We start from the raw sequence: 24,995 nt of genomic DNA on the forward strand, positions 1-24,995 counted from the left end.
AACGCCCAAAGTGTCGTTCCGGGTGTGGAGGAACAAACCTGTTGGAATATGGAAAGGCCAGTTTTATGCCAGGAACGGAGCCCAAAGCGGGGGGCGTTGGGGGGGGGGGGTTTGAAAGCGGGGCCGGGAGCGTGGCTGCCAAATCGCTCTCCTTTAGGTGCGCCCGGTTACGGACACGGAGGGACTCGGAGGGAAGAGAGCGATACTCGGGAGCAGCCGGTCCAAAACGGGGATTCGGGAATGTTTTTATTGGTGGCAGAATTGGGCGCTTTCCTTCGGCTCCAGGTTTGAACGGTTCCAGGCGTACGGAGGCTTCTAAATTTGAGCTCCTGCGGCATCAAACTTAGAGACGTTCAGCGTCCAGGGGTGAACAGGATTCCTCATTCTCTTCTAAGGGAAAAAAAAAAAAGGCAGATGAGTCCTGTGAAAAGGAGCGGTTTAACGGCACCGGCTCCCGTTTCAGCGTAACAAATGCAGGTGCAGGACACGGGGGACGTTGAAGGCGCGTTTCCTCCCGACGCTCTCTTTCAAGGCCTTTCACAAAACGTTTCCTTTAATATTTTTTTTATTTTTTTTTTAAAGTAGAAATCTAAAATCGAGCACCCGAAAATCAGAACTTCTTTGTACCGAAGAGTCGCTGCGGAGATTGAAACGGGGGTTAATGACCGGGTTTCTCCGTGAGCCGAGGGACCTTCTTCCTGCACGGATTTACGCTGACGGGAGGGGGGGGGGGGGGAGGTTCGACAGAACTTTAAAATACCTTTCTCCGTGTGCCCTGTGATTTAGGACAAGAGGAAGTTAAGTATTAAAACGCGAATATTGGAGCTTGTTCGGTGTAAACGCCTCGCCTCCGGGATTTCTCCCTCGTGTCCGCGGCGGCTTGTGGGACGTCACAAAAAAAAAAAAATCTCAAACAAGTAACGCTTCCCTCTTTCCACCGAAAAATGTGAATTTACGTCTTCGCTGGTTCCTTGACGCATTTTAGCAAACTTTGATTTGAGGGGGGTTCTTGTCATTTTTAGGATTTACAAAACTAAATACTTTTTTTAAAGCCAGTTCCTTCCCCCTTTGCCCGGTTTAGCTAAAGAGAGCAAACCCTAACCCTGCCCAAGGTGTGTCTTTATTTAAAAACCCTCCCCTTTTTCCCCAGCGGCGCGTCCCGCCCGACGCCGATTTACTGAAACGGGGCTGCTGAAGCTCTTCTGTCCCAGTAACTGACTGGTTTCTAAGGCAATCGCAAAAAAGCCAGGCAGGTATGACCTGGGGGGGGTGTGGGGGGGTATTTAAATAGACCCCGCCGTTCTGCAGCGATGCTTCTGATGCCGCCTCTTGGCCGAAGGAGTCGTCTGCCTGGAGGTCAGCACCGGGGAGGTGAATGCAAACCCCTTCTAGAAAAACAATACCCTTTTCTAGAAAAAAAAAAAAAAATCCTTTTCTATAAAATCGCTGACAGAGCATTTTTCCACGCCCTCAGAGGGCTGCACCGGTTTTCTTTGTATTTTACAGATATTAGCACTTTTTAATTTTTTTTTTTCTTAAATGTACTTCAAATCCTAGAGGGTCAAAGGCATCTTTCCTGCTCAGCGTCTCTCTCCTGCAGCCACAGCAGGGATGGTTTATTTCCTTTAATACTTGTAAAAACTATGCAGACAATTTTTTTAATAAAATGTAATATATTTTCGAAGCTGATGAGACTGGATGGGTAATTAAAGGTTTGCTGGAACTTCCAAAGAGGGAGACGTTTTGGTAATCATCTTTTCTGTCTCGAGATGTGAACGTTTGATGCACTTCTCCCTGATCCTCCTTTGGCAGCCCCAAGGGAACTCGGGAATGACACTTCGTCACCTCAAGCTGTGAAGGCGGATTTGTAGTGTCCAGCCCTGCTCTGGTCCCGACACAGCACCCATGGATCCTACCTGTTAATAAAGCCCTCCCCGTGGCCTTTGTGGTCACCTCCTCACAGCCTACCACGCAGAGCAAGGCCAGGAGGAGGAAGGCGGGGTGTGCCTGGGGATCCCCCTGGCCCCTTAGCGGGAAAATCACCGAATCGGAGAATGATGTGGGGTCGGAAGGGACCTCTGGAGATCATCTCCTCCAACCCCCTGCCACAGCAGGGGCACCCACAGCAGGTCCCACAGGAACGTGTCCAGGAGGGTTTGGAATGTCTCCAGAGAAGGAGACTCCACCACCTCTCTGGGCAGCCTCTTCCAGGGCTCTGCCACCCTCACAGCAAAGAAGTTCCCCCTCATGTTGAGATGGAACTTCCCGTGTTCCAGTTTGTGCCCATCACCTCTTGTCCTGTCACTGGGCACCACTGGAAAAAGACTGGCCCCATCCTCCTGACACCCACCCTTGAAGTATTTATAGGTGTGGATCAGATCCCCCCTCAGTCTTCTCTTCTCCAGACTAAAAAGACCCAAGTCCCTCAGCCTTTCCTCAGCAGAGAGATGCTCCAGGCCCCTCAGCATCTTTGTAGCCCTCTGCTGTCCCCTCTCCAGCAGTTCCCTGTCCTTCTGGAACTGGGGAGCCCAGAACTGGTCCCAGTGCTCCAGCTGGGGCCTCCCCAGGGCAGAGGAGAGGGGGAGGATGACCTCCCTCCACCTGCTGGCCACACTCTTCTTGATGCCCCCCAGGATGCCATTGGCCTTCTTGGCCACAAGGGCACATTGCTGCCTCATGGTCATCCTGTTGTCCACCAGGACTCCCAGGTCTTTCTCCTCAGAGCTGCTCTCCAGCAGGTCTCCCCCCAACCTGTCCTGGTGCAGGGGGTTATTCCTCCCCAGGTGCAGTACCCTACACTTGCCCTGGTTGAAGTTCATCAGGTTCCTCTCTGCCCAACTCTCCAGCCACACTGAAGGGCTCACTGGATGGTGGCATGGCCTTCTGGTGCATCACCCATTCCTCCCAGCCTTGTGTCACCAGCAAACCTGCTGAGGGTACACTCTGTCCCCTCATCCAGGTTGTTGATGATTATGTTGACCAAGACCGGACTCAGTACTGACCCCTGGGGTCATTTCATAGAGTAACAGAATGGTTTGGGTGGGAAAGGACCTTAAAGATCATAAAGTTCCAACCCCCCTGCCCTGGGCAGGGACACCTCCCACCAGACCAGGTTGCTCCAAGCCCCCTCCAACCTGGCTTTGAACCCCTCCAGGGATGGGGCAGCCACAGCTTCTCTGGGCAACCTGGGCCAGGCTCTCACCACCCTCACACCAAAGAAGTTCTTCCCCACGTCTCATCTAACGCTGTGATCATTTATTTCAGTTTTCCCAAGAGGCCAAACACCTTGTGCGTGTTCCAGTGTGATGCTATTCCCTATTTTCAGGAAATAGTCGCTGATCCTTTAATCGGCCACAGGGTGTCACCCTCCGCCGGAGAAAATGGCAACATTTAAGATTAGGCGTGTAATTTAAGAAAATACTTATTTTCTCACAGTTGAGAAATGAAGCTGTTGCATCTGCTCTCACCTTCTGTCCCAGCGTCACATCCTGCCCCGCACAGAAACCACCTCAAGGATCCAAACCCGATCTTGGTGTCTTTAGAGCAACTTTTAGCCCTAAAACCAGCTTTTAACACACGCGCTACAGTTACAGCTCCCGCCTGGCCAAGCACTAACAGAGCTCATGACACACAACGGCTGCTCTCACCTGCCCTTCCAGGCGGCCCAGCTCGGGGAGAGAAGCTCCTGACATTGTTTTCATAAATATGGACATTAATATGACAATATTTCAAGAGTTCAACCAGATACTGGTGTCCTCTCTGTCTTGCAAAACTTCTTCCCACGAAGAATGATGTGGGGTTGGAAGGGACCTCTGGAGATCATCTCCTCCAACCCCCTGCCACAGCAGGGGCACCCACAGCAGGTCCCACAGGAACGTGTCCAGGCGGGTTTGGAATGTCTCCAGAGAAGGAGACTCCACCACCTCTCTGGGCAGCCTCTTCCAGGGCTCTGCCACCCTCACAGCAAAGAAGTTCCTCCTCATGGTGAGATGGAACTTCTTATGTTCCAGTTTATGCTCGTTCCCTCTTGTCCTGTCACGGGACACCACTGAAAAAAGCTCTAAGAAGGAACGAAATAAGCACCTCTATGAACAAATTTTTAAAAAAAAATAATCTTCAGCAGTGTATTGCCTTATAAAAACCAGGGGAAAACAAGTGTTTTGCTACACTTGGCCAAACCCCCCAAAAAAATGATCATCAACACTTCGTGTACCCTCTGCAGAGAAACAGAGCTTCAGGAGAGGAGGAAATCATAGAACGGTTAGAGTTGGAAGGGACCTTAAAGATCATCGAGTTCCAACCCCCCTGCCATGGGCAGGGACACCTCCACTAGAGCAGGTTGCTCCAAGCCCCATCCAGCCTGGCCTTGAACCCCTCCAGGGATGGGGCATCCACAGCTTCTCTGGGCAACCTGTTCCAGTGCCTCACCACCCTCACAGGAAAGAATTTCCTCCTAATATCTAATCTAAATCTCCCCTATTCCAATTCAAAACCACTACCCCTTGTCCTGTCACTACACTTCCTGACAAAGAGTCCCTCTCCGGCTCTCCTGTAGCTCCCTTCAGATATTGGAAGGCTGCTATGAGGTCTCCCCGGAGCCTTCTCTTCTCCAGGCTGAACAGCCCCAGCTCTCTCAGCCTGTCTTCACAGGGGAGGTATGGAAGTGCCAGGAGAGAAGCGATGAGAAAGAGCCTCAAATGCCAACTTAACGGAAGAAAACCCAAATGAATCTGCTTTGTCAAGGGAACTCCGAAGTGTCTTTGGAGCGGCTGGAGCGTGCAGCGCAGGACGTACGTAACCGCAACACTCGGCCTGGGGATGGCCGATTTGTGAGGTAGGAAGGACGGCGGATAAAGAAGGGGTGTGAGAGGGTTAATACCCTAAAACAATTAACTTGGCAAACTTCGGGAACTATTCCTTTCACACTTAACCTACAACTTGGACTTGGGAACAGTCCCAGAGGGCAGGGACTCTGCCCCGGCCCAGCCCCTGGAGGTTATTTAGGACTTAACGGCCACTTTGCTGAGGGGTTGCACTTACAGGGACCGGAAAGCCTGATCTGAGAAATGGTACTTCCTCTTTTCTCCTCCAGTAAACAGGAAAGACCTTGTGCCCGTTAAGATGCCATCGCTGGGCGTGATGCTAATCCTGTCCTCAGACGGGAACGCCTCAGGGAGGAGAAGTCTTTCACGAAGAGGGGGCACAGGTTTTTGGGTAGCGTTCTCCACTGTAAAGCGCAGAGGAGCGCTGGAGAGGCAACAAAAATCCCAACCAGACCCTGGCTCTGTTTTGGGTTGCCATGAGGCACCAGTAACTCTCAGGGTAGTGTAAAATCTTCCTGACTCAAAGTCCTGCAGAGCCCCAAGCTCCTCTGTCTCTTCAGACATCTCCCCTCATCGTAAATAACTTTTCTCATGTGCTGCAGCCTCCAGCTCCCAGCCCAGTACCGAGGGTTTCACAGCCCTTTTTAAGGCCCACAAAGAAACCTTGGTCTTGGCTTTGGGAAGGGGGAGACTGGAATCAGAGAATGATGTGGGGTTGGAAGGGACCTCTGGAGATCATCTCCTCCAACCCCCTGCCACAGCAGGGGCACCCACAGCAGGTCCCACAGGAACGTGTCCAGGCGGGTTTGAATGTCTCCAGAGAAGGAGACTCCACCACCTCTCTGGGCAGCCTCTTCCAGGGCTCTGCCACCCTCACAGCAAAGAAGTTCCTCCTCATGGTGAGATGGAACTTCCCATGTTCCAGTTTGTGCCCGTTCCCTCTTGTCCTGTCCCTGGGCACCACTGGAAAAAGACTGGCCCCATCCTCCTGACACCCACCCTTGAAGTATTTACAGGTGTTGATCAGATCCCCCCTCAGTCTTCTCTTCTCCAGACTAAAAAGACCCAAGTCCCTCAGCCTTTCCTCATCAGAGAGATGCTCCAGGCCCCTCAGCATCTTTGTAGCCCTCTGCTGTCCCCTCTCCAGCAGTTCCCTGTCCTTCTGGAACTGGGGAGCCCAGAACTGGTCCCAGTGCTCCAGACGGGGCCTCCCCAGGGCAGAGCAGAGGGGCAGGATGACCTCCCTCCACCTGCTGGTCACACTCTTCCTGATGCCCCCCAGGATGCCATTGGCCTTCTTGGCCACAAGGGCCCATTGCTGCCTCATGGCCATCCTGTTGTCCACCAGGACTCCACAAGATCTCAGTTGTGTGTTATCAAAGAAGTCAGTAGCCAACTTCCCTTCAAGACTTAATAAAGCATTTCAGCCCTTCTTTCCAAAGCCCTACACTCGGAGCCAGGCCCTCAGCACCCTGTTGAGCTAACCCTTTACCCTGAGCTGGGAGGTGGGTGCACAGCGGTGTCTCAGCACCTCCGGCCACCTGGAAGCTCTCCCGTAGCTTCCCGTTCCACCTCCTCGTCTGGCTGCCACCGCACAGGCCTGGCAGGGGCTCGGGCAGCCGCCCCAAGGATCACCACTGGCTTGCTCACCGCTTTGCGGTTCCATGAAGCCCTAGGTATAATTACCCAACTCCTCACCACCAGCGGAATGACACCAGGAAATTTAATAACGGATAAAAAAAAGGAGAGGTTTATTAGATTGCCAAATCAAATCCAACCACAGCAAATGATTAGGTGTCTCCTATCAAGAAACGCCATTAATCAGTTTGATTTTAGCAGAGAGGTTATTTCCCGATGAAAATTACTCCTTTTTCACCCGCATGAAGACCCTCAGCCCCTGCTAATGAAAGGGCAAGGCAATCAGTGAAAGTCCGGGAATAAGAGGGGATTTACCTCTAAACATCGAGCTTCTGAGTTTAAATGTTTTAAAAATGACCCAATTCAGTGACAGTTCTGGTACTACCACTCTTTCTCCATCATTGTCCAAGTCCTGATTCCCACTGTTCGTTTGCAGCATTGCCAATTTTCTATAAATATGAGGGGGGCCTCCTGTTATTATTGCATAAAAAGTATTCTAAATACCTATAAAGCTACGTTATAATGTAGGTTACTTAGGAGCTGCTGCAGAGAGATAGCAATAAACTATATTTTATAATTTAACAGAAGAATTACAGTGGAACGACCGAGTAAAATTTTTGTAATGAAACGGCAACAGACTGAGGCACCTCCTTTCTCTTCGCCCTCTTACAGTTGAAAGAGTTCATAATAAGAAAAATATTTTATTGAAATATATAACTATGTTTTAGAAAACAGAAAAAAGGTAAAAATATGATCACGGCAGAAAGCAGCAACAGTATAACACTATAAAAATTGCAGAAGTTCAGATATTAACTATTATTTTGAAGCTAATGGATAGCGAATTCTATGAAATCGTGACTTTGTAGGTAAATTCAGGCAAGTGGGAATGTTTAGTACAGAAAAGGAAGGAGAGTATTAGACAGGGATTAATGGTGTAGGGACACCCCACCCTGGGCATCTACTGTACCAATGGACAGGAAGGGATTTAATCAAGACTTCTCTTCCGCTTTGTATTATTTTAATTAAACTCAAGCCCTGCCATCTTATCCCCACCTTAACATCCATGTCAGAACAAAGATTAAACGCATGCCTTGACACTCCTGAGGACATTGAAACAACCACTATTTTCGTTACTTTCAAATGTGGCTTTTCAGTGGGAAAAGCCCCAAATAAATGCAACCCAGGCTTACAAAAATAAGTGCAATCACTAGGAAAATTTCTCTCTCCTTCTTTTTGTTGACGATGGGCAACTACAGAAGACTTCTGACTGCTTTCACGCCTAGAATAAGCAATAGCCATTTCTGTATCACACTTACATGTTGCTCCAAACTAGGAATGCTGTAAAAAACTATGAAAAATTGATTAACACAATTTAATGCGAGACAGTCAAGTCAGTTATTCACGTACTCACTTATACCACTAGTAGAAGTAACATCGTTCAGCTCCTCATTTGGTTCAAAGGATTTTGGCAGCTTAATGTTAATAGCTGCCCGCAGGTTGGCCCAGAAAAGGGCCCGCTTGCTCCTCTCCTTCGGCCACTCCAGGTAGGTTCGCTTTGCCATCAGAGCCTTCAGCTTGTGGTACCTGGCGGGGATCACGTACGGAGGGATGGGCTCCAGCAAAATAAGGATTAAGCTGTTGGAAGTCTCACTGAAGAGTTTGTGGTGGGCAAAGTACAGCTCGTAGTGACACCACTCGCTCTGCACAAAGTTGGGAGACAACACAAAGATGGACTTGTAGCTCTTCTCGATGCAGTTGATGATGTTCTCCACGATGCTCTTGCCGGGGATGAAGTTCCTCTCGTGCTGGCACAGTTGTACGCAGCCCTCCCCCTTCTCCAGGTTGGGCATCAGCTCGTTCTTCACCCACAGCGCGTCACGCTCGCTGTAGGAAATGAAGGCGTGGAACTGCAGAACCCCCTCAGGCTCCTCGGGCTGGTTGTGCCAAGCTCTCCGCTTCGTCTGCGTCCACTGCCACGTCATCCGCACGTACCACGGCACGTCCAGGTAGATGCACAGAAAGGCCACCACAGCCACCAGCACCAGCGTCAGCAGCAGAGCCGTCACCAGCAAGAGCGTGGTGTTGCAGGCCAGCTCGGCCAGGTGGAAGTCCTCCAGACGCCTTCCTCGCAACTCCTCCGGGTACTCGCACACGTACGCCCCCGGCCAGCCAAACAGCTTCCCCCCAGACCGCCTCTCCAGCTGCACAAAGTCCTGCAGCTCACAGGAGCACTTGAACGGGTTGCGCCCGCCTTGCAGCTCCCTCACCCGCGGGCAGCTCTGGAAGAAGTCCGCCGACGGGGTGAGGATCAAATTCATCTCCACGTTCAGGAACTCCAGGGACGTAAAGCCGCCGCACCCCGGCAGGTCAGCCAGCCTGTTGGACGCCAGGTTCAGCTCTCTCAAGGACTTCAGCTCGGCCATCCCCTTGGGGACGCTGGTGATCTGGTTGTTCTGCAGGTCGAGCTTTTGGACGTTGACTGGCAAGCACTCAAACACGGCATCCGTCAGCTGGTTTGAGGACAGGTCCAGCTCTGAGAGAGACTCAGCCCATCGGCACTGCACATCAGCTCCATCGTGGCTCAGCAAGTTGCTGCTGACATCCAAGAATTTCAGCGATTTCATACGGCTGGTCATGAAGCTGACCTTGGGAAGGCTCTCAAATTTATTCCTCTGTAAAATAAGTAACTTCAGGTCTGTCAGAGTGCCACAGTTCTGGAACAACTCATCCGTCAGGGCGTTGTGAGAAAAATTTAAATACTGAAAGGAGCTTGTTCTGTTGGGGCAGAGCATGTGGGGCATGGACGCATCGTATATCGTCAAACTGGCAAGAGTCATCTCTGAAAACTGCCGGTACAGAAGCTCCTGGTTGAAATAATAAACCTTGTTACGAACGTGCTCCAAAGTCAGCACTTTCATGGAGCCACCCAGAGAGATTCTTTGCTCCAGAGAACTTAATAAGGTTAGAAATTCATATCCGGGCACCGCCAGGGGTCCCCGAAAAGTCAAATTTCTCACAGTCAAACGTTCCACAGGCGAATACCAAATAAGCAGGAAAAGTTGCAAAATGATAGGCCATTGTAAGTCCACGGTGTCCAGCATCAGAGCTGTTGCCTTGATCTTCTTCAGAAGCGTTACAGGAGGAGAGGGGAAATATTCATAGCTCAAGGTATACCTTAAATTATCGATTCTTAAGTTTTCCGAAGCGCTCATTCCGTCGTACAGGAGGGAAAAACTGAAGTTTTGGTTTGCTGCGAAAACAAGGCGGAGGCTCCTTGTATCCAGGGCTGTCAGGCTCTGAGGCTCGTACAGGGAAAAGCCTTCTAAGGTCAGGAGGACAGTGCGCAGCTGCAAACCCCTGATGTACCTGAAGTCGGAGCGTCGCAGCGTCGTGGCGCTCAACCCCAGGAACTCCAAACGGAACATGTTCCTGAATTCCTGACAGACGGGCAGGGCAGTGAACTTATTGAAAGAGAGATCTAAATGCCTGAGGTACGCAAGAGTTTGGCAGTAAACTTTCAAAATGTTGTTATGAGAGAAATCTAAGTGTTCTAAGTCTTGATTAAAAAAGAAGACACCGAAGTCGAGCTCTGTAATTAGATTATGAGAAAGATTTAATACTTGGAGGTCAGAAAGAGAAATAAACTCCAAGGTACTAAGTCCAGAGATCCTATTATGGGATAAATCTAATACCTGAGTATGGACTGGAATGGTTTTTGGAACATTGGTTAGCGAACGGCTTGAATAATTTGCAATAAATTCATTTTCCACACTTGTCTGGATATTATTCCAGAGCAGGAACGTACAGACACAGGCAAAGACCTGGATATTTGAAAGGGGTCCCATTGTGCCTTCCAGGTTTATCTCGGTTCCTTACAGAAACACAGAAACATTTCTTTGTTTGCCGATCACTATTTCTCGGTGAGGAGTCCAGCCCTGTGAAAAGAAAACACATGGAATTTGATGAAATTGTGGAACTGTTGAAATTGCTTTTCATTGCTAAAATAAAATTCAATACAAAATTTATTTAATAAAAAAATTCCATGTTTACATACTCTTGTTCCAAATTCTTATCAAGCCTCCTCACCCCCATTCTTTAATTCCAGTTACTGATTGTCTCAGTTCAGCACAAACTAATTTCTTTATAATGGGAGGAATATGAGTGGTGAGTTAAAAAAACATAAATTTGTTAAGAAATATATTAACAATATTCAAAAATTCAAAACCGGTACAAACAGACACCAGTGCATTTAGGAGTAAAGGAGAACACAAGTCCCTCATCTGCTCTTTCCCTGCACGCCACATCCAGACACATCTGGGGACAGACCTCCAAGAGCCCCAGGGACCCGCAGAGGAACCAGCACAATCTCTTCCATCAGAAGAACCAAAGGACGTTCCTCTTCACACCCCAAAAACCCAGCACAGGGCCATGCACCCCCTCAGGGTCAGCCATCAGAGAAGCTGAGCAGCTCTGGCTTTGCTCCAGCACAAAGGCAGAACCGAACACTACGTATGGAGTAGCGGTACCCAAAATCTGAAAGAAAACTCTCGACACTTCCAAAGACTCCAGGATTTCTCAGGAGTCCTAAGAAACCTCCGACATTCTCCAAATAACCCCACAGTTGCAACTTGAACAAAGAACCCCTCTAGAAACAGTGGGAACTGGACAATGACTCTAGTTCTAAGGATCAAAAAGCCCAGGGAGGGAAAGATTTGGTGGATATGGAAAATGGTCCAGTAGAATTAATCCATGGCCATGTCTATCAATAGCCTGCAAAGATTTGGGGAGGCATCAGTCTTGTCATGGAAAAGCACGACCTGGGTGTTACTCTCTTGTCATCAAGCACTTAGCACACGGACAGCTGAAGCACGAGCAACTCATAAACTTTCAGGAGAAAAATAGCCTCAATTTTTCTCCTTGTGCTGATTTTGTTTGAAAAAATCCTCTAGTTTTAAAATTCTGCCCCTGTGTAACTTCTGTTAAATAAAACCCAAAAGTCTTTTTTTTTTTTTCTTTTCAGTTCTAGGTTATAACTTGTGTTAGTTCCCAATAATTTGTCTGAACTGGTATCAAAACTCATCCCTTCCCCTCCAAGTCTCCTACCAAGTTAATCAAGTTTTCTTTCAAAGAAGTAAAGTAAAATAAGTAAATTTCTTTCAAATTACACGTATAAAAATATGCATAATTAACATCACCAAAAGCAAGAAAAGAATAATCAGTAAAGTGGAAATTTCTACCTCAACAGAATCCAATTGAGAGGTCAAATTCTGTCTTCAGAAAGGGTGTCTGAGTAGAACAGAGTATGAGAATAGAAACGATGGTCGGTCAAAGTAAAACATCACCCACAAGAGGAACCAAGACAAGGAAATCTGACCTGGCTTCCTCCAAAGAGCAGGCGACCCTGGTTTTCAGGGTCCAGGCTGGTGAAGAACCTCTGGAATCAAATAAACTTCGATCTGGAACTATCCGGAGGAACCTCCCCCCCAGGAAAAAGGGATATCAGGAATAAAGCAAGGAACTTTCTGAAGGGAGAAAAAAACCCAATCGTGCACGCTCCATTGCCAGAGGAGTTGTCATTTACTGTTCATGCTACGCCATACACTGCAAGAAGGGCTGATCCACGCTGTGTAGCACTGAAGAGAGCCACAGTCGAAGAAAGCAGGTATGTCTCACAAAGCCATACTAAGGACCAACAGTTCCCCCTCCAACACTATTTTATGATGGTATTAAATTAGAGTTCACCGAAAAGGAAAATCAAACTTTTTTTTTTTTTTCTTCTCTTTGTTGATATTCAACATGCAGATGAGCATTTTCACTAAAATTCAAAATGCAAGAATATCTTCCACCAGTGAAGAAACACCAGCACCTGAGATTGGACGGAGCCCAAAATACATACAACAAAAAGGAAAAAAGAAATGTAAATAATGACGCAAATATAACCCACCTTTTGTGCGTGGAATTCACCTCCAATCGAAGAACAAGCAAAAGACCTCTTCATACCTGGGTAACATCCTCAAAACAGAATTTCACACGGGTGTAATCTTCAAGCTGGGGAATCTCCCATGAGATGCTACTGCCTTAATAATTAATACCTCAGGAAGTAGAAAGAACAGGGTATTTTTATATATACTACAGAATTCTAAGAATTAATCAGATTTCCCTACAAGGCAGGTATTAAGAGCACAATGAAAGGAAGCTTTTATCAGTCCAGACTCAAGATACATTTACTTCTCTAATATTTACATAGCGGTACGGTTTAGGAGGAAATGACCCTATCAGCAGCACAGAATATTCCCCAAGGCAAGGTTGTTTTAAATAATTCCGCATTTCTAAGTTCACGTCTGCTTTGGAGAGTGACACAGATGTTCTAGAAACTCTGTCAACTGCGTCTCCTCTTTCACACACACAGAGAAGAGGAAGCAAAACCCTCATCACCAACTTCTCTTCATATCAAAATCCCTTGCAGAGCTCTGCCCCGCTGAGCTACTTCCCTCGGCACACAGACTAATTAATGTAGCACGTTAACGGATGGCAATACCTTAGATCTCAAAAGCTCGTAATGGGGGAAAGTGGCACAGTTCACAACCTTCACAGGTCAGTCATCTTTACACTAGACGTTCCTCAGATGGTCACCAGGGATGCCCCACCTTGTGGCGTTCTGCAAAAAAATTATAAACAATGAACTAGAGAGAATATTCTCTGTGATAAGGAAGCTGTAAGGAAGCCGTGAAGAACACAGTAACACAGGGCCATTGGAGGGTGGAGGAACCCAATCAAGCAGCCATTCAATTAACGTCTGGAACAGGGACAGAAGCCTGATGAGCAAATCACCCGAGCAGAGAGGGAGGGCAAAGGCAGATGCCAATAACCAAACCCACCGCCTCACTCCCATGAGCCTCCAAACTAACACAACGTGCTCCACTAAGGTTAATTAGCGAGGAAGAAAGCAGCAGAGATTAATACACGAATGAAGATTCATTGAATCTTAAAGAATTTTAAGATTAAATTCACAAAGTCATAGAATCATAGAATGGTTAGATTTGGAAGGGACCTTAAAGACCATCGAGTTCCAACCCCCCTGCCCTGGGCAGGGACACCTCCACTAGAGCAGGTTGCTCAAAGCCCCATCCAGCCTGGCCTTGAACCCCTCCAGGGATGGGGCAGCCACAGCTTCTCTGGGCAACCTGTTCCAGTGCCTCACCACCCTCACAGGAAAGAATTTCCTCCTAATATCTAATCTAAATCTCCCCTCTTCCAATTTAGAACCATTACCCCTTGTCCTGTCACTACACTTCTGACAAAGAGTCCCTCTCCGGCTCTCCTGGAGGCTCCCTTCAGATATTGGAAGGCTGCTAAGTCCGTAATGAATTCTTCAGGTAGGAGCAAACGAGGGGGAGAGGGGGCACCTGGGCCCATCCTGGCCTCAGTCTGGAGCTCACCCCCTAAAACAGCACCTCGGGGGAGAGCTGGGGGCAAGAAGGGGCTCAGATAAAGAAGCAGAGAAGTATGGCTGGTTTTTGTGGATAACAGTGCCAGTTCTATCTCAAGCTTGCATTAGATTCCTTTGAAACTTTTCTTTTGTCATTAACTTTCCCATTTTGTAGAGAATAATTTAACCCTTTGCTTCACTGATAGAAAATTTCTGGTTTTCATTTTGAGAGTGACGAGTAAAATAGCCTGAACTGAAACTGAACCAAAACCATTCTACTTTCCTCCACGCAGCAAACATGAGTAACACGTTACAGAAAGCCCCGAGACATCTGTGACCCGAGACAAGAGACAAGACCGTGAATGTTTCTCAAGAAGCAGCAAGAGTCTGCTCCTCACCTGATACTGTCTCGTCTTCAAGGTGAAGTTCCCATTGCTGGGCATTAATCCATGAAAACGAATGGACTAAGGCACTTGTTGACAGAACAATACTATCACAAAGAAATTAAGAACTAAATCATGCAACCCAGGGGCAGTTTTGCTTCTGATACAATCCATGAAAAAGCGCTGTTGAACGGACAAAATCAAATACACCATCAGCTTTCATCAGAACTGACCCCAGTGCCCACAGAGCTGTAAAAAGCAAAAGTATCTACACGTTTAGTAGTAGTGTGTTTAATTTCCTCACCACGCTTCATTATGAGACTTTAAAATACATTCAAATAAACAGTTTGCCATAAAGAAAAATCTGCGACTAGTCAAAATAAAACTGATACTCCTGAATACCTCCGTGAAATCATTGGGAACATTGCGCAATGTTAGTTTTACCAACCAGTTCAGCAAAGCCGTGTTTGGGGCTGGTTTCAGTTCACTGATTGAGTCGTTTTGCTTGACAAACAAAAGCTAAAAAGCTAAAGTGTATTTCTGTTCACGCATCCTGAGGCGTACCGGCTAAATTCCATCCTTCCCACAGTCGGTGTGTCCCTACGCTCATGCAGACGCCTTGTGCCATTTCTGGAGTTTGTACCACCGGGGGTTTTTCGCAGCCGATTCTATCGATGAGCACCATCTCCCCAAACAGCCGTTCCTCGAGGTGTACTTCACACTCCTGCCCGCACCTCCTGATGACTTACCCAGCGAGGAACCGCAGTCACACACGGCTGGGCACCAGGAGCGGCTCAGGAGCAGCACCGTGCCTGGGGGGGTGAAGCATCTCTCCAACTGGGACTGCAGAAGGGAACTCACATGGGCAGACACCAAGTTAAAACACAGCCAGAGCGGATCATAGAATCATAGAATCGTTCAGGTTGGAAAAGACCCTTGGGATCATCGAGTCCAACCATCTTCCCTACTCTACAAAGTTTTTCCCTACACCATATCCCCCAACACCACACCTAAATGACTCTTAAACTCATCCAAGGATGGTGACTCAACCCCCTCCCTGGGCAGCCTGTTCCAGTGTCTGAGCACTCTCTCTGTGAAGAACTTCCTAATGTTCAGTCTAAACCTACCCTGTTGCAGCTTGAAGCCATTCCCTCTTGTTCTATCGCTATTTGCTTGTGAGAAGAGACAAGCACCAACCTTGGACCCATCCAAGCCCTCACGACGAGTTAATACAATTATTAAAGGCAGCAAAGCCAGTGTTTGGTCCTATTGAGGACCTTATCTTCAACTGCAATTCTCATTGTCACAACGTAATCCTGTCCGTCACACAGATGAAACAGGGGCCAAATGCCACCACGGGTCAAAACGAGCAGAGGTTGTATCACATTTATGGCCAAGCCTGTTTCGCTCGGGCACAGACAGACGCAAGGATCAAAGCCGGGGAAAGCAAACTGCCAACGCAGAGCCACCCTGCTGAACACACAACCTTCCCATTCATTGCTTTATCGCTGCCGCCTCCTCTTGACCCAACAGGGACTACAAATGAGCATTATACTCGATCCCAGCACACGTCGCTGAAAGAAAGAACAGCCGGACCGAAGCCCGGAGTAAAAACACGGGTTTCACAGAGGTTTGGAACCTTCCCCTCAGCAGAACGCCTCACTGCCCACAGAGTCCCCTTCTTTTCCCTCGAGCGCCTCTCCCTGCTCTAACCCTCTGCAGCTGAGCTTCGGCACCGGAGCTTTGCGACATTTCCAAAGCTAAAAAATGAGCTGAGCTCTCAGCAGGGACACCCACACCACGCCAGGGCTCCCAGTCTGTCCCAGTTCAGTTTCCTTTATACCACACACTACTTAGACATAAAAACATTCACACTTTCACTTTGTTCTGCACATTTCCTAGCCTTTGGAGGGCGTTTAACCCCCACGTTATCAGGTTTGCATGTTGATATTATGATGTATGTAAAAATAGCATTCCTGCTCGTCACCGAGATGACCAGTCAAATGCCAGGAATCTGTTCTGATACAGGGTCTGACATCAGAATGTATTTACATACTCCCTTTTCCTGGTATCTGGAGCACATTAGCAGTTAGAGCTTTCAGTGCAGAACCAGTTCCAGACTCTCATCGCCGGGGAGCACAGAAAAGGGCAGCCACTTTCCAAAATGTGAGAAAACTGGGAAAATCATTCTCTCCTGTGGAGTCAGAGGAACTCGATGCAGTAATTCACAGCACGTGCACCTGTTTTCTCAATCGTCTGGCACATAAACTGACAAAAAAAACCTATTAGTATGTAGGCTTCTGGTTCCAAAGTACAAAAGTACAAGTTGTAATTGCTCCCCGTGCTCATTAAAAGCCTCCCTTTCCAACACAACTCACAAAAGGATTTTGGATACATACCAAAAACCTGGAATTATATATTTCTGCTTCTGATCGCATCAGGTCACGTAGTTCCCAAGTTCTTTTCCAAGTGGCAAGCAAACCCCAGCTAAAACCTTCCACTCCTGAAAGAAATCATTCCTTTCTGGCAAGAGCTGTGCGCTGAGTGACAGGAAGGATTCCTGGTGCACTCACTGACTTCCAGGGGGTTCCTCCAGCCAACAGAAGCAGCCATACGGGTTCTTAAAGCTTCACACGCAACAGGGGATGTTAAAGCTATGACAGAAATTTCAAGAGCTGCTGAGCTAAAACTCAGAGACTTTCAAAGCAAATTTTCAATCCAGCGACTCCGGAACAGTCCAGCTGTCCCCGGCTGTGTGAAAGGGACCAGCAAACCAAGTTCGGTCTGTTCATCTTTAGTTTTCTATGGGTTAAATGTTAACACAATGTTGGAGGGGAGAAGAGGAAGCACACAAAACATTTCATTCAGGGCTGCGGAAGGAAATGCCTGCAATTTGGCAATAGGTGTGTTATAATAATTTTGAGGCTGAGTGGGATGAGAGAGGCAGAGGTGTTAAATTGGATCTCTCCCCTACGAATCATTAAACAGTTGCTCACAGCTCAAGACTTCAACTCAAGAGACCTCAGGTAAAAAAAAAAAAAAAAATAATTGGTTAATAATAAGGGAAGACAAGAATGAGATCATCTTTAGCAGTTGTGAAACGTTTGCTGGAGAGCAAACTTTCTAGAAGCCAAAGCAGCCCAAGTACAGGTAATGGGGGCTGCTGTATTTCTATGAAGGACAGCAAATACTGTAAATGCAGCTTGTCCTTCTGACCCGTGGACACAGCATCTCACCTGCTGTCACAAGACGTGGCAAATTTTTTCCAGCCTCGGAGCGGTTATTCCCTTTCTGATCAGAACTCGTAGCTGTGCTGAAAAAGATACTGTTCCGTCTGAAAAGGACGCATTCTTTTAATCATAAGCATAAAGTAAGATGTAGGGGTGAAAAGAAAAAGTAGAAAGCTAAAAAAAAAAAAGCACAATGTAGAGAAGTCAAGAGTTTCTCTTTTGTGGCATGGCCATGTTTGTCCACCGACACCAGATGTTCACAGAGTCCTGTATCTGGGTCCTATCCTCTTAATCTTCGCTGAATCTGAGAAAACTCTACCCAGGAACAATCTCAAGCTCTGCACTTCGAGACACCTTCTCAGGATGCATTATTTTCTCTCTTGCAAGCTGATTCTAGCAAAAGAGGTCCTGTGACCAAGCTGCCTACGCCCTGGGACTAATGCAGCTCTGCAAACTCTCCAGAAACTCAAGCATTCTTCCACATGCCTACACCAACTGCTCCAGATTTTATTCTGCTGAGAAAAATTCACTGCAGTATTTCAAGCTGGTTTGCAAAATCCACATCCAAACTCATGTCCATCTGCTATCTCTGTATCAATTTCCAGAGAATACCAGGACACTGAGTTGAATTTTGCCTACAGTTAGAAGGTGGCATAGACAACTCTGGAGAAACAAGGTTCTGTAACAAAAAGTTAAATATATCAACAACCAATGGAAATCATAAAGTATTTATTGCTTCACCCAGAAAAAAAAGCAGAAGAAACTCCATGAGAAAGATTCCTAATCTGTTTCCCCACACCTCTTTCCATCAGCCACTGGCAGGTTAATGTTAATAGCTGCCCGCAGGTTGGCCCAGAAAAGGGCCCGCTTGCTCCTCTCCTTCGGCCACTCCAGGTAGGTTCGCTTTGCCATCAGAGCCTTCAACTTGTGGTACCTGGCGGGGATCACGTACGGAGGGATGGGCTCCAGCAAAATGAGGATTAAGCTGTTGGAAGTCTCACTGAAGAGTTTGTGGTGGGCAAAGTACAGCTCGTAGTGACACCACTCGCTCTGCACAAAGTTGGGAGACAACACAAAGATGGACTTGTAGCTCTTCTCGATGCAGTTGATGATGTTCTCCACGATGCTCTTGCCGGGGATGAAGTTCCTCTCGTGCTGGCACAGTTGTACGCAGCCCTCCCCCTTCTCCAGGTTGGGCATCAGCTCGTTCTTCACCCACAGCGCGTCACGCTCGCTGTAGGAAATGAAGGCGTGGAACTGCAGAACCCCCTCAGGCTCCTCGGGCTGGTTGTGCCAAGCTCTCCGCTTCGTCTGCGTCCACTGCCACGTCATCCGCACGTACCACGGCACGTCCAGGTAGATGCACAGAAAGGCCACCACAGCCACCAGCACCAGCGTCAGCAGCAGAGCCGTCACCAGCAAGAGCGTGGTGTTGCAGGCCAGCTCGGCCAGGTGGAAGTCCTCCAGACGCCTTCCTCGCAACTCCTCCGGGTACTCGCACACGTACGCCCCCGGCCAGCCAAACAGCTTCCCCCCAGACCGCCTCTCCAGCTGCACAAAGTCCTGCAGCTCACAGGAGCACTTGAACGGGTTGTGCCCGCCTTGCAGCTCCCTCACCCGCGGGCAGCTCTGGAAGAAGTCCGCCGACGGGGTGAGGATCAAATTCATCTCCACGTTCAGGAACTCCAGGGACGTAAAGCCGCCGCACCCCGGCAGGTCAGCCAGCCTGTTGGACGCCAGGTTCAGCTCTCTCAAGGACTTCAGCTCGGCCATCCCCTTGGGGACGCTGGTGATCTGGTTGTTCTGCAGGTCGAGCTTTTGGACGTTGACTGGCAAGCACTCAAACACGGCATCCGTCAGCCGGTTTGAGGACAGGTCCAGCTCTGAGAGAGACTCAGCCCATCGGCACTGCACATCAGGCGCATCGTAGCTCAGCAAGTTGCTGCTCATGTCCAAATATTTGAGCAATTTCATATGGCTGGTCATGAAGCTGACTTTGGAAAGGCTCTCAAATTTATTCTTCTGCAAGATTAATGTCTCCAGTTGAGTTAATTTGTTGCAGCTTTGAAAAAGAAGATCTGTTAAATCGTTCTTTAAAAAATTTAAGTATCTGAAGGGACTGTTTGATGAAGGACACAGCATATGTATCATCTCTGATTCAGTTATTGTCAAGGCTGCAATATTCATGTCTGCAAATATTTTGTATAGGTCATCCTGTACAAAGTACAGATCCGTGATTAAAACTTTTTTCACTGTCAGTGCTTTCATAGAGGTACCCGAATAGTTAAAGTTATAGGCAGTGACGTCCAACAGTTGAGTTACGCTGTTAAGATTGAAGTATTCGACGGATGAGTGCCACACAGCCTGAAAAACGTCAATAAGAGCAGACCAGTCCACTGACACGTTTGTCAGCGTCAGATTGTGTAACCTGGAGCCTTGCCTGAAATTAGATAATAAAGCTACTAAATTTTTTACATTATTATTTGTGATTTCTGACAATGACAGGCTTTCTGTAGTATTTTCTATCACAACCCAGTCAAAACTGGCTTTGGACTGACGATTATTTGTACGCAGGAGTGGCAGGCTCTCGACTTCTTTGCCAGAGCCATCTCCTGGAAAATTGTTAGAAACAGACATAAAGAGTTCATGTTCCACAGACAGGCTGCTGAGGTTCCAAAAAGTTAATGCAAACAGAAACTCGTAAAAAAAAAAGTTTCTCAGAGAGCTCATTTTTTCTGCCATACTGGTTTCTGGCTCTTTTGGAGATGCTCAATGCTTTTCTTCTCTGTCCACCTTTGTTCTAATCCTGTAGCAAAACACACAAACAAAAATAGAAAGCAGATTGTATCATTAAGTGGCTCTGCAGGAGCTATTGTACGGATTCATTTTTTAAGGTTTCAATTTCTCATCTCTCCCTTTGAATCAAAAACCAACGAAGGCATCTGTTATCATTCAGGAGAGGCATTCTCTATTAAGAGAACACTACTGACATTTCTATTTGGTAAATGTGTGGTATTTAATAAATAATGAGTCTGTTTCTTACAAAAGTTGTCTGATTTCATACTAAAATTTGCTGCGTACGTACAAAATTACTGCTGTGATTCAATGTATTACGAAGGCTTCCTACAACTGTATAATGCACTTTGATCAGAAAGTACAATATTTGAGGTCAGTATGGTCACCCTCTCCTCCGATTCTCTCCAGAAGGATATGAATGAGACTCAAGACATTTTTTCAGATGGACTTGGGACTATAAAGCCTGGACTGAGGCATAGGAGAGAGGTTCAAGAGTGAATCAAAATCTGGTTGTCTTTAGGTAGCTGAGATTGGTCATTAGGGTAGGCAGCCTCCCTTTAAGTCAGCCATTGTGAATACTGCCTTAAATCTCCTTTTAGATATCGCCATAAATCCATTAGACCGCCCTTCTGAAAGAGGAACTGGTAAGAACTTAGCTAACATTTTTCTATGTGTAAATCCTGATTTAAAGTTACTTTCCAGATTTCTGAAATCTTTTTGTTTCCTCTTCCTCCCGTTACTTTTAAATTGTAGTTGTTGTACAAAGCTTTCCATAGTGCTTATTCGTGACTGCACTGGCTTTCGGCTTTCCCTTAATATTGAAACGGCTAAATTGAGAGTCTATATTTCTAGTGACTCTACAATGAGACAGTAATAGCTGTCACTTGCTGGACTAAAGCTACAACCTCGAGGACTACATCCTCTGTGCTATTAAACATTCCACAAACTTTCTAAAATTACATTACTGGGTCTAAAATGTACATTCTCCTTGATCTAACACAACCTATACTACAAAATCGGCAACAGTACAACAAAAAACAGTCCCCTGAGATCTTCTTTCATAAAGAATGCATGAAACTGGGCTTGGAAATAATCTAGAAACAGTGGGGCAATATGGCAAAACTTTTCCAGCCTTTTTCCAGATTTTCATTTGGAAAATTTATATGCAGTTTTACCATCATAGCCCTCAAAACGCATTTGGGCATGTGCAGAGAACAAAAGATAATCAGCCTCCCCTATCCTGTTCTTCCAATCATTTGGGCAACACTACTAATGTGTATACAATCAAGCAAAATACGTAGCTTCAAAAGAAATCTGAAAAAAAATAATCTACCTTCAAATCATTATTTCTTCTTAGGACAAAATTTCAGCAACATCCAGGGACAAGGTGAAAGAAAGAAAATTAAGCACATGTGGAGGAATTATATCTTTCTCATTCCTATATCCTGGCCTTCAGTCAAATTATTTATGAGTACCTTCAAACTTTCTTTAGAATATCCTATGAACCAACAAAATTAACAACAGTTATAACACATGACCCCTGATTTGGGGGCCAACACTAGAGAAAATATCCTTTACAATCATGCCCCTTTTAATTCAGAAGTATTCTCAAGCCTTCAAACTTTACAAAAAGAGCATTACCAAGATATAAGCAGAGAAGCAGTCCAGTAGGGTACGCAAACCAAGATCTTAGTGAGAAATTGTGCTGCTGTTTAAAGAGTGAGAGATCAAAATTGAGGTTTTAAGAGTTTTTCCAATATAAACTCGGTATGAACTGATTAGATTTTCATACAGGAAATGTACAGAATGCATTGAGCTATGATGATTCAGTATTACTTGCGCTTCACAAGTTATCAGCAGAATACAAAACTCGACTGTTAAAAATATCTTTCATACGGATGAAACATATCATCAAGTTAGACCCATTCCTGAACTGCAGTAAAATTATTCCCATTCAATCCCTGTGACCCCCCTAACCATGGCTGTACTGCGAATACAGAGAGACTGCTATTTGGCCAGCTTCTTTGGATAAATTACTGAACATAAACAACTTTAATTACATTTGAAAGTACATCACATACTTGCTAATAACCCTCTGTGGAAAACATGGCTCACTTTCACATAAGATGCAGAATATAAAACACTTTTAGCTAAGTAGCACCCACGTAAAATCAATAAACAGCGTAAAACGAAACGTTTCTCACCGTAAATCCCTGCTCTCCGAAAAAGCAGAAAACGTACTCAGGAAAAGATGACAAGAAAACTTCCTGTAACCCTATCCGACTGTGTAATAGTAACCTAGGAACGCCCAAACTTTTTATGTGAAGCTTCGTGCCACCTACTGAAAGTTTATGAAATGGCATTTGCTTTCCTCCAAATGTATTTTCCACATACATTACTGTAATTTCCCCACTTTTTCATTATTATTTATATATAATATATATTTATATGTGTTTTCATGCTTTGCAATAGATCGAGCAGGGAAAAAAAATAATCTTTTTACCAACTTTCTGTCTTCATCAAATTAATAGGAAAATAAGTACTATTTCTGAGCAAGTTTTACGCTCCCATACCAACTTAGTTGTCAAGTTCTTATCGAGGCTCGTTTATAAAAGTGCTTGCCTTTTGTTTGCCTTATTTTAATTTCCATTTAATGGGAATGGAAAAATAATCTCTCTCCTGCTGCAGCAGTGTTGTGATTGGGTTGAACAGTAGACATGGAAACAGTGGGTGTGGTCTTTTTTCCCTTTTTTTTTTTTTTTATTTTTAAATAAAAGCAGAGCACAACTTTGGCACTGAAGGCCCAAACACTTGGGTTATTGTCCTGGCAAAGACATAAACCAGTCTCTCTTTATTTCTGTATAACGTTGGTCAGAAATTCCACCTTAGCTGAGATCTAAACACAGAACTGCCACACTACAACCCACCTTTCTGAGTCAGCATTAACACAACACATTCGTTATTTAACATTTCGGTGATTCAGGAAGCAGGGGAGATAGTCTTAAAAATTCCTTTTTCACTTTAAAGCTTATTCTGTACGTTGTATTTCATTTCTCAGCTTCAAGAGAAAAGAGATCATCCAAAAAAGAAAGGGAAGGATAGGACAGGTAGTAAGCAACAGGGTATGGACAACTCATATTCTCCGTTGTTACATCGATGAGCTTTATGGTGGTACTTTATGATTCTTTCTCCGTTTCTGTCAATACGGACAAGAGAATTCACAGCTGGTTTCCTAATGACACCTTACAATGTTGTGACATAGAAACCTCACCAGTGTCTGCCCTTAGCTGCAAAGATTTTGCTACCCATCCTCAGGATGAGATAAAATCCTAAGTTAAGACCTTGCTGCAACCAAACATTTATTCCTGTTTTGTAATATAATAGTTTAACTGCTTGAATATAACCTACCTATTACTTTCATGAATACAGAACCAGATGTACATTTGGTTAACATGTAATAACAACCATAAATTAGAGACCCTCATTGCAGAGTATCTCTTCAATTAAGTGACAATATAAGCTGGCCACTGCATAGTTTGAGTTCTCCATTTCCATCTACATACTATAAAGAGAGATAAAGCATATGTTAAACAGCAAAATAGCCATATTACCATTAATTGCATGCCACTAGCCCTCAGATTTACCACTCAGATTTACCAGTGCAACCACTGGAAGAAGATGAATATACCTCTAAAATGTTATGCATATTCTGTGTTTTGTTAAAAGTAGGCAAATGTAGTTGTTTCCTTCCATCTTTTTTTTTCTATTTATTTACTAAGAGGCAAGTATTTTTTGGGGAAACCCATGAGGAAGATGTTAACACTCAGAATAATAACAAACCTCAGTGAAATCTGAGATGAGTAGAAGTGTTCAATCTCTGTTGCTTATTTATTCCAAGACCATTTGCAGTATTACCATACTGAAAAAATACAAGTTAAATTAATTACTGGAAAAGCGAAAGAAAAGTAGAAAATGCAAGTGCTAAATTCAAGAAAGTAATTTAGGAACTTAGGAAACTAATACATCCTTCTATCCCAATAGACAGACATACACATTTATGCACTTATAATGTTAATTTCATCCCGAAGTAGTAACTTTATATTACAATAGTAATTAATACTGTCTTGCAGCTCTAAAACATGCTTGGCCTTGTACAGAATTTGCAAAACTTACAGCACAAGATCCACTTTACAGTCAAAATTACCATCCCTCATGGGAAAAAAACAATTTCCAGCTCTTGAGCTTCATGGACGGTAATTCCCCCTGAAACACTGCCCTTACTCTTCCACAGGCTCCACTGAAAAGCAGAGGGAAATCCTTAAGGCCACTCTATATTTCATTTTCAATACATCTATTATATTAACCTAGAAGATGCTACAACTACCAACATGCCCCGATACTTAAATTCCCATTAAAAAGGCTTCCAAAAAAACCTTATTATTTAGGGATACAAGCATTTGGTTTGCTACCACCTACCTTAATGGGAACCTTCAGAGACTTTTTGCCCGACACATAGCGTGATCGGTTTTGAGGACTAGGGCTTCATTTTGTGACCTCCTAGAGCAGTTCTCCTCAGCCGTTCACAACAACTAGTAGTTTGCCTCCCCGTGGCAACAGCCATTTCTTGCTTCAAGCAAAGGAAGATGGAAAGGATGCCGCGATGCAATCGCGGGACTGTCTCTTACCACAGCAAAAA

The 24,995-nt window shown here is 45.7% G+C and overlaps 2 protein-coding genes across 2 annotated transcripts; both read right to left on the reverse strand.

Annotated features, from left to right (window-relative positions):
• Window positions 1–7,852: 7,852 nt before the first annotated feature.
• Window positions 7,853–10,388, reverse strand: LOC141464471 (toll-like receptor 1). The gene has a single exon (XM_074147409.1). The coding sequence runs from the start codon at window positions 10,304–10,306 to the stop codon at window positions 7,853–7,855; it is 2,454 nt and encodes an 817-aa protein (XP_074003510.1). The 5' UTR covers window positions 10,307–10,388.
• A 7,829-nt stretch (window positions 10,389–18,217) lies between these two features.
• LOC141464455 (toll-like receptor 1) lies at window positions 18,218–22,521 on the reverse strand. Its single transcript, XM_074147388.1, has 2 exons — window positions 22,504–22,521; window positions 18,218–20,309 (listed from the first exon to the last, which is right to left on the reverse strand). The coding sequence occupies exon 2, from the start codon at window positions 20,243–20,245 to the stop codon at window positions 18,284–18,286; it is 1,962 nt and encodes a 653-aa protein (XP_074003489.1). The 5' UTR covers window positions 20,246–20,309; window positions 22,504–22,521; the 3' UTR covers window positions 18,218–18,283.
• Between the last annotated feature and the right edge of the window lie 2,474 nt (window positions 22,522–24,995).

The sequence above is a fragment of the Numenius arquata genome, chromosome 5 (genome assembly GCF_964106895.1).
Source record: "Numenius arquata chromosome 5, bNumArq3.hap1.1, whole genome shotgun sequence".
NCBI classification, from domain to species: Eukaryota; Metazoa; Chordata; class Aves; order Charadriiformes; family Scolopacidae; genus Numenius; species Numenius arquata.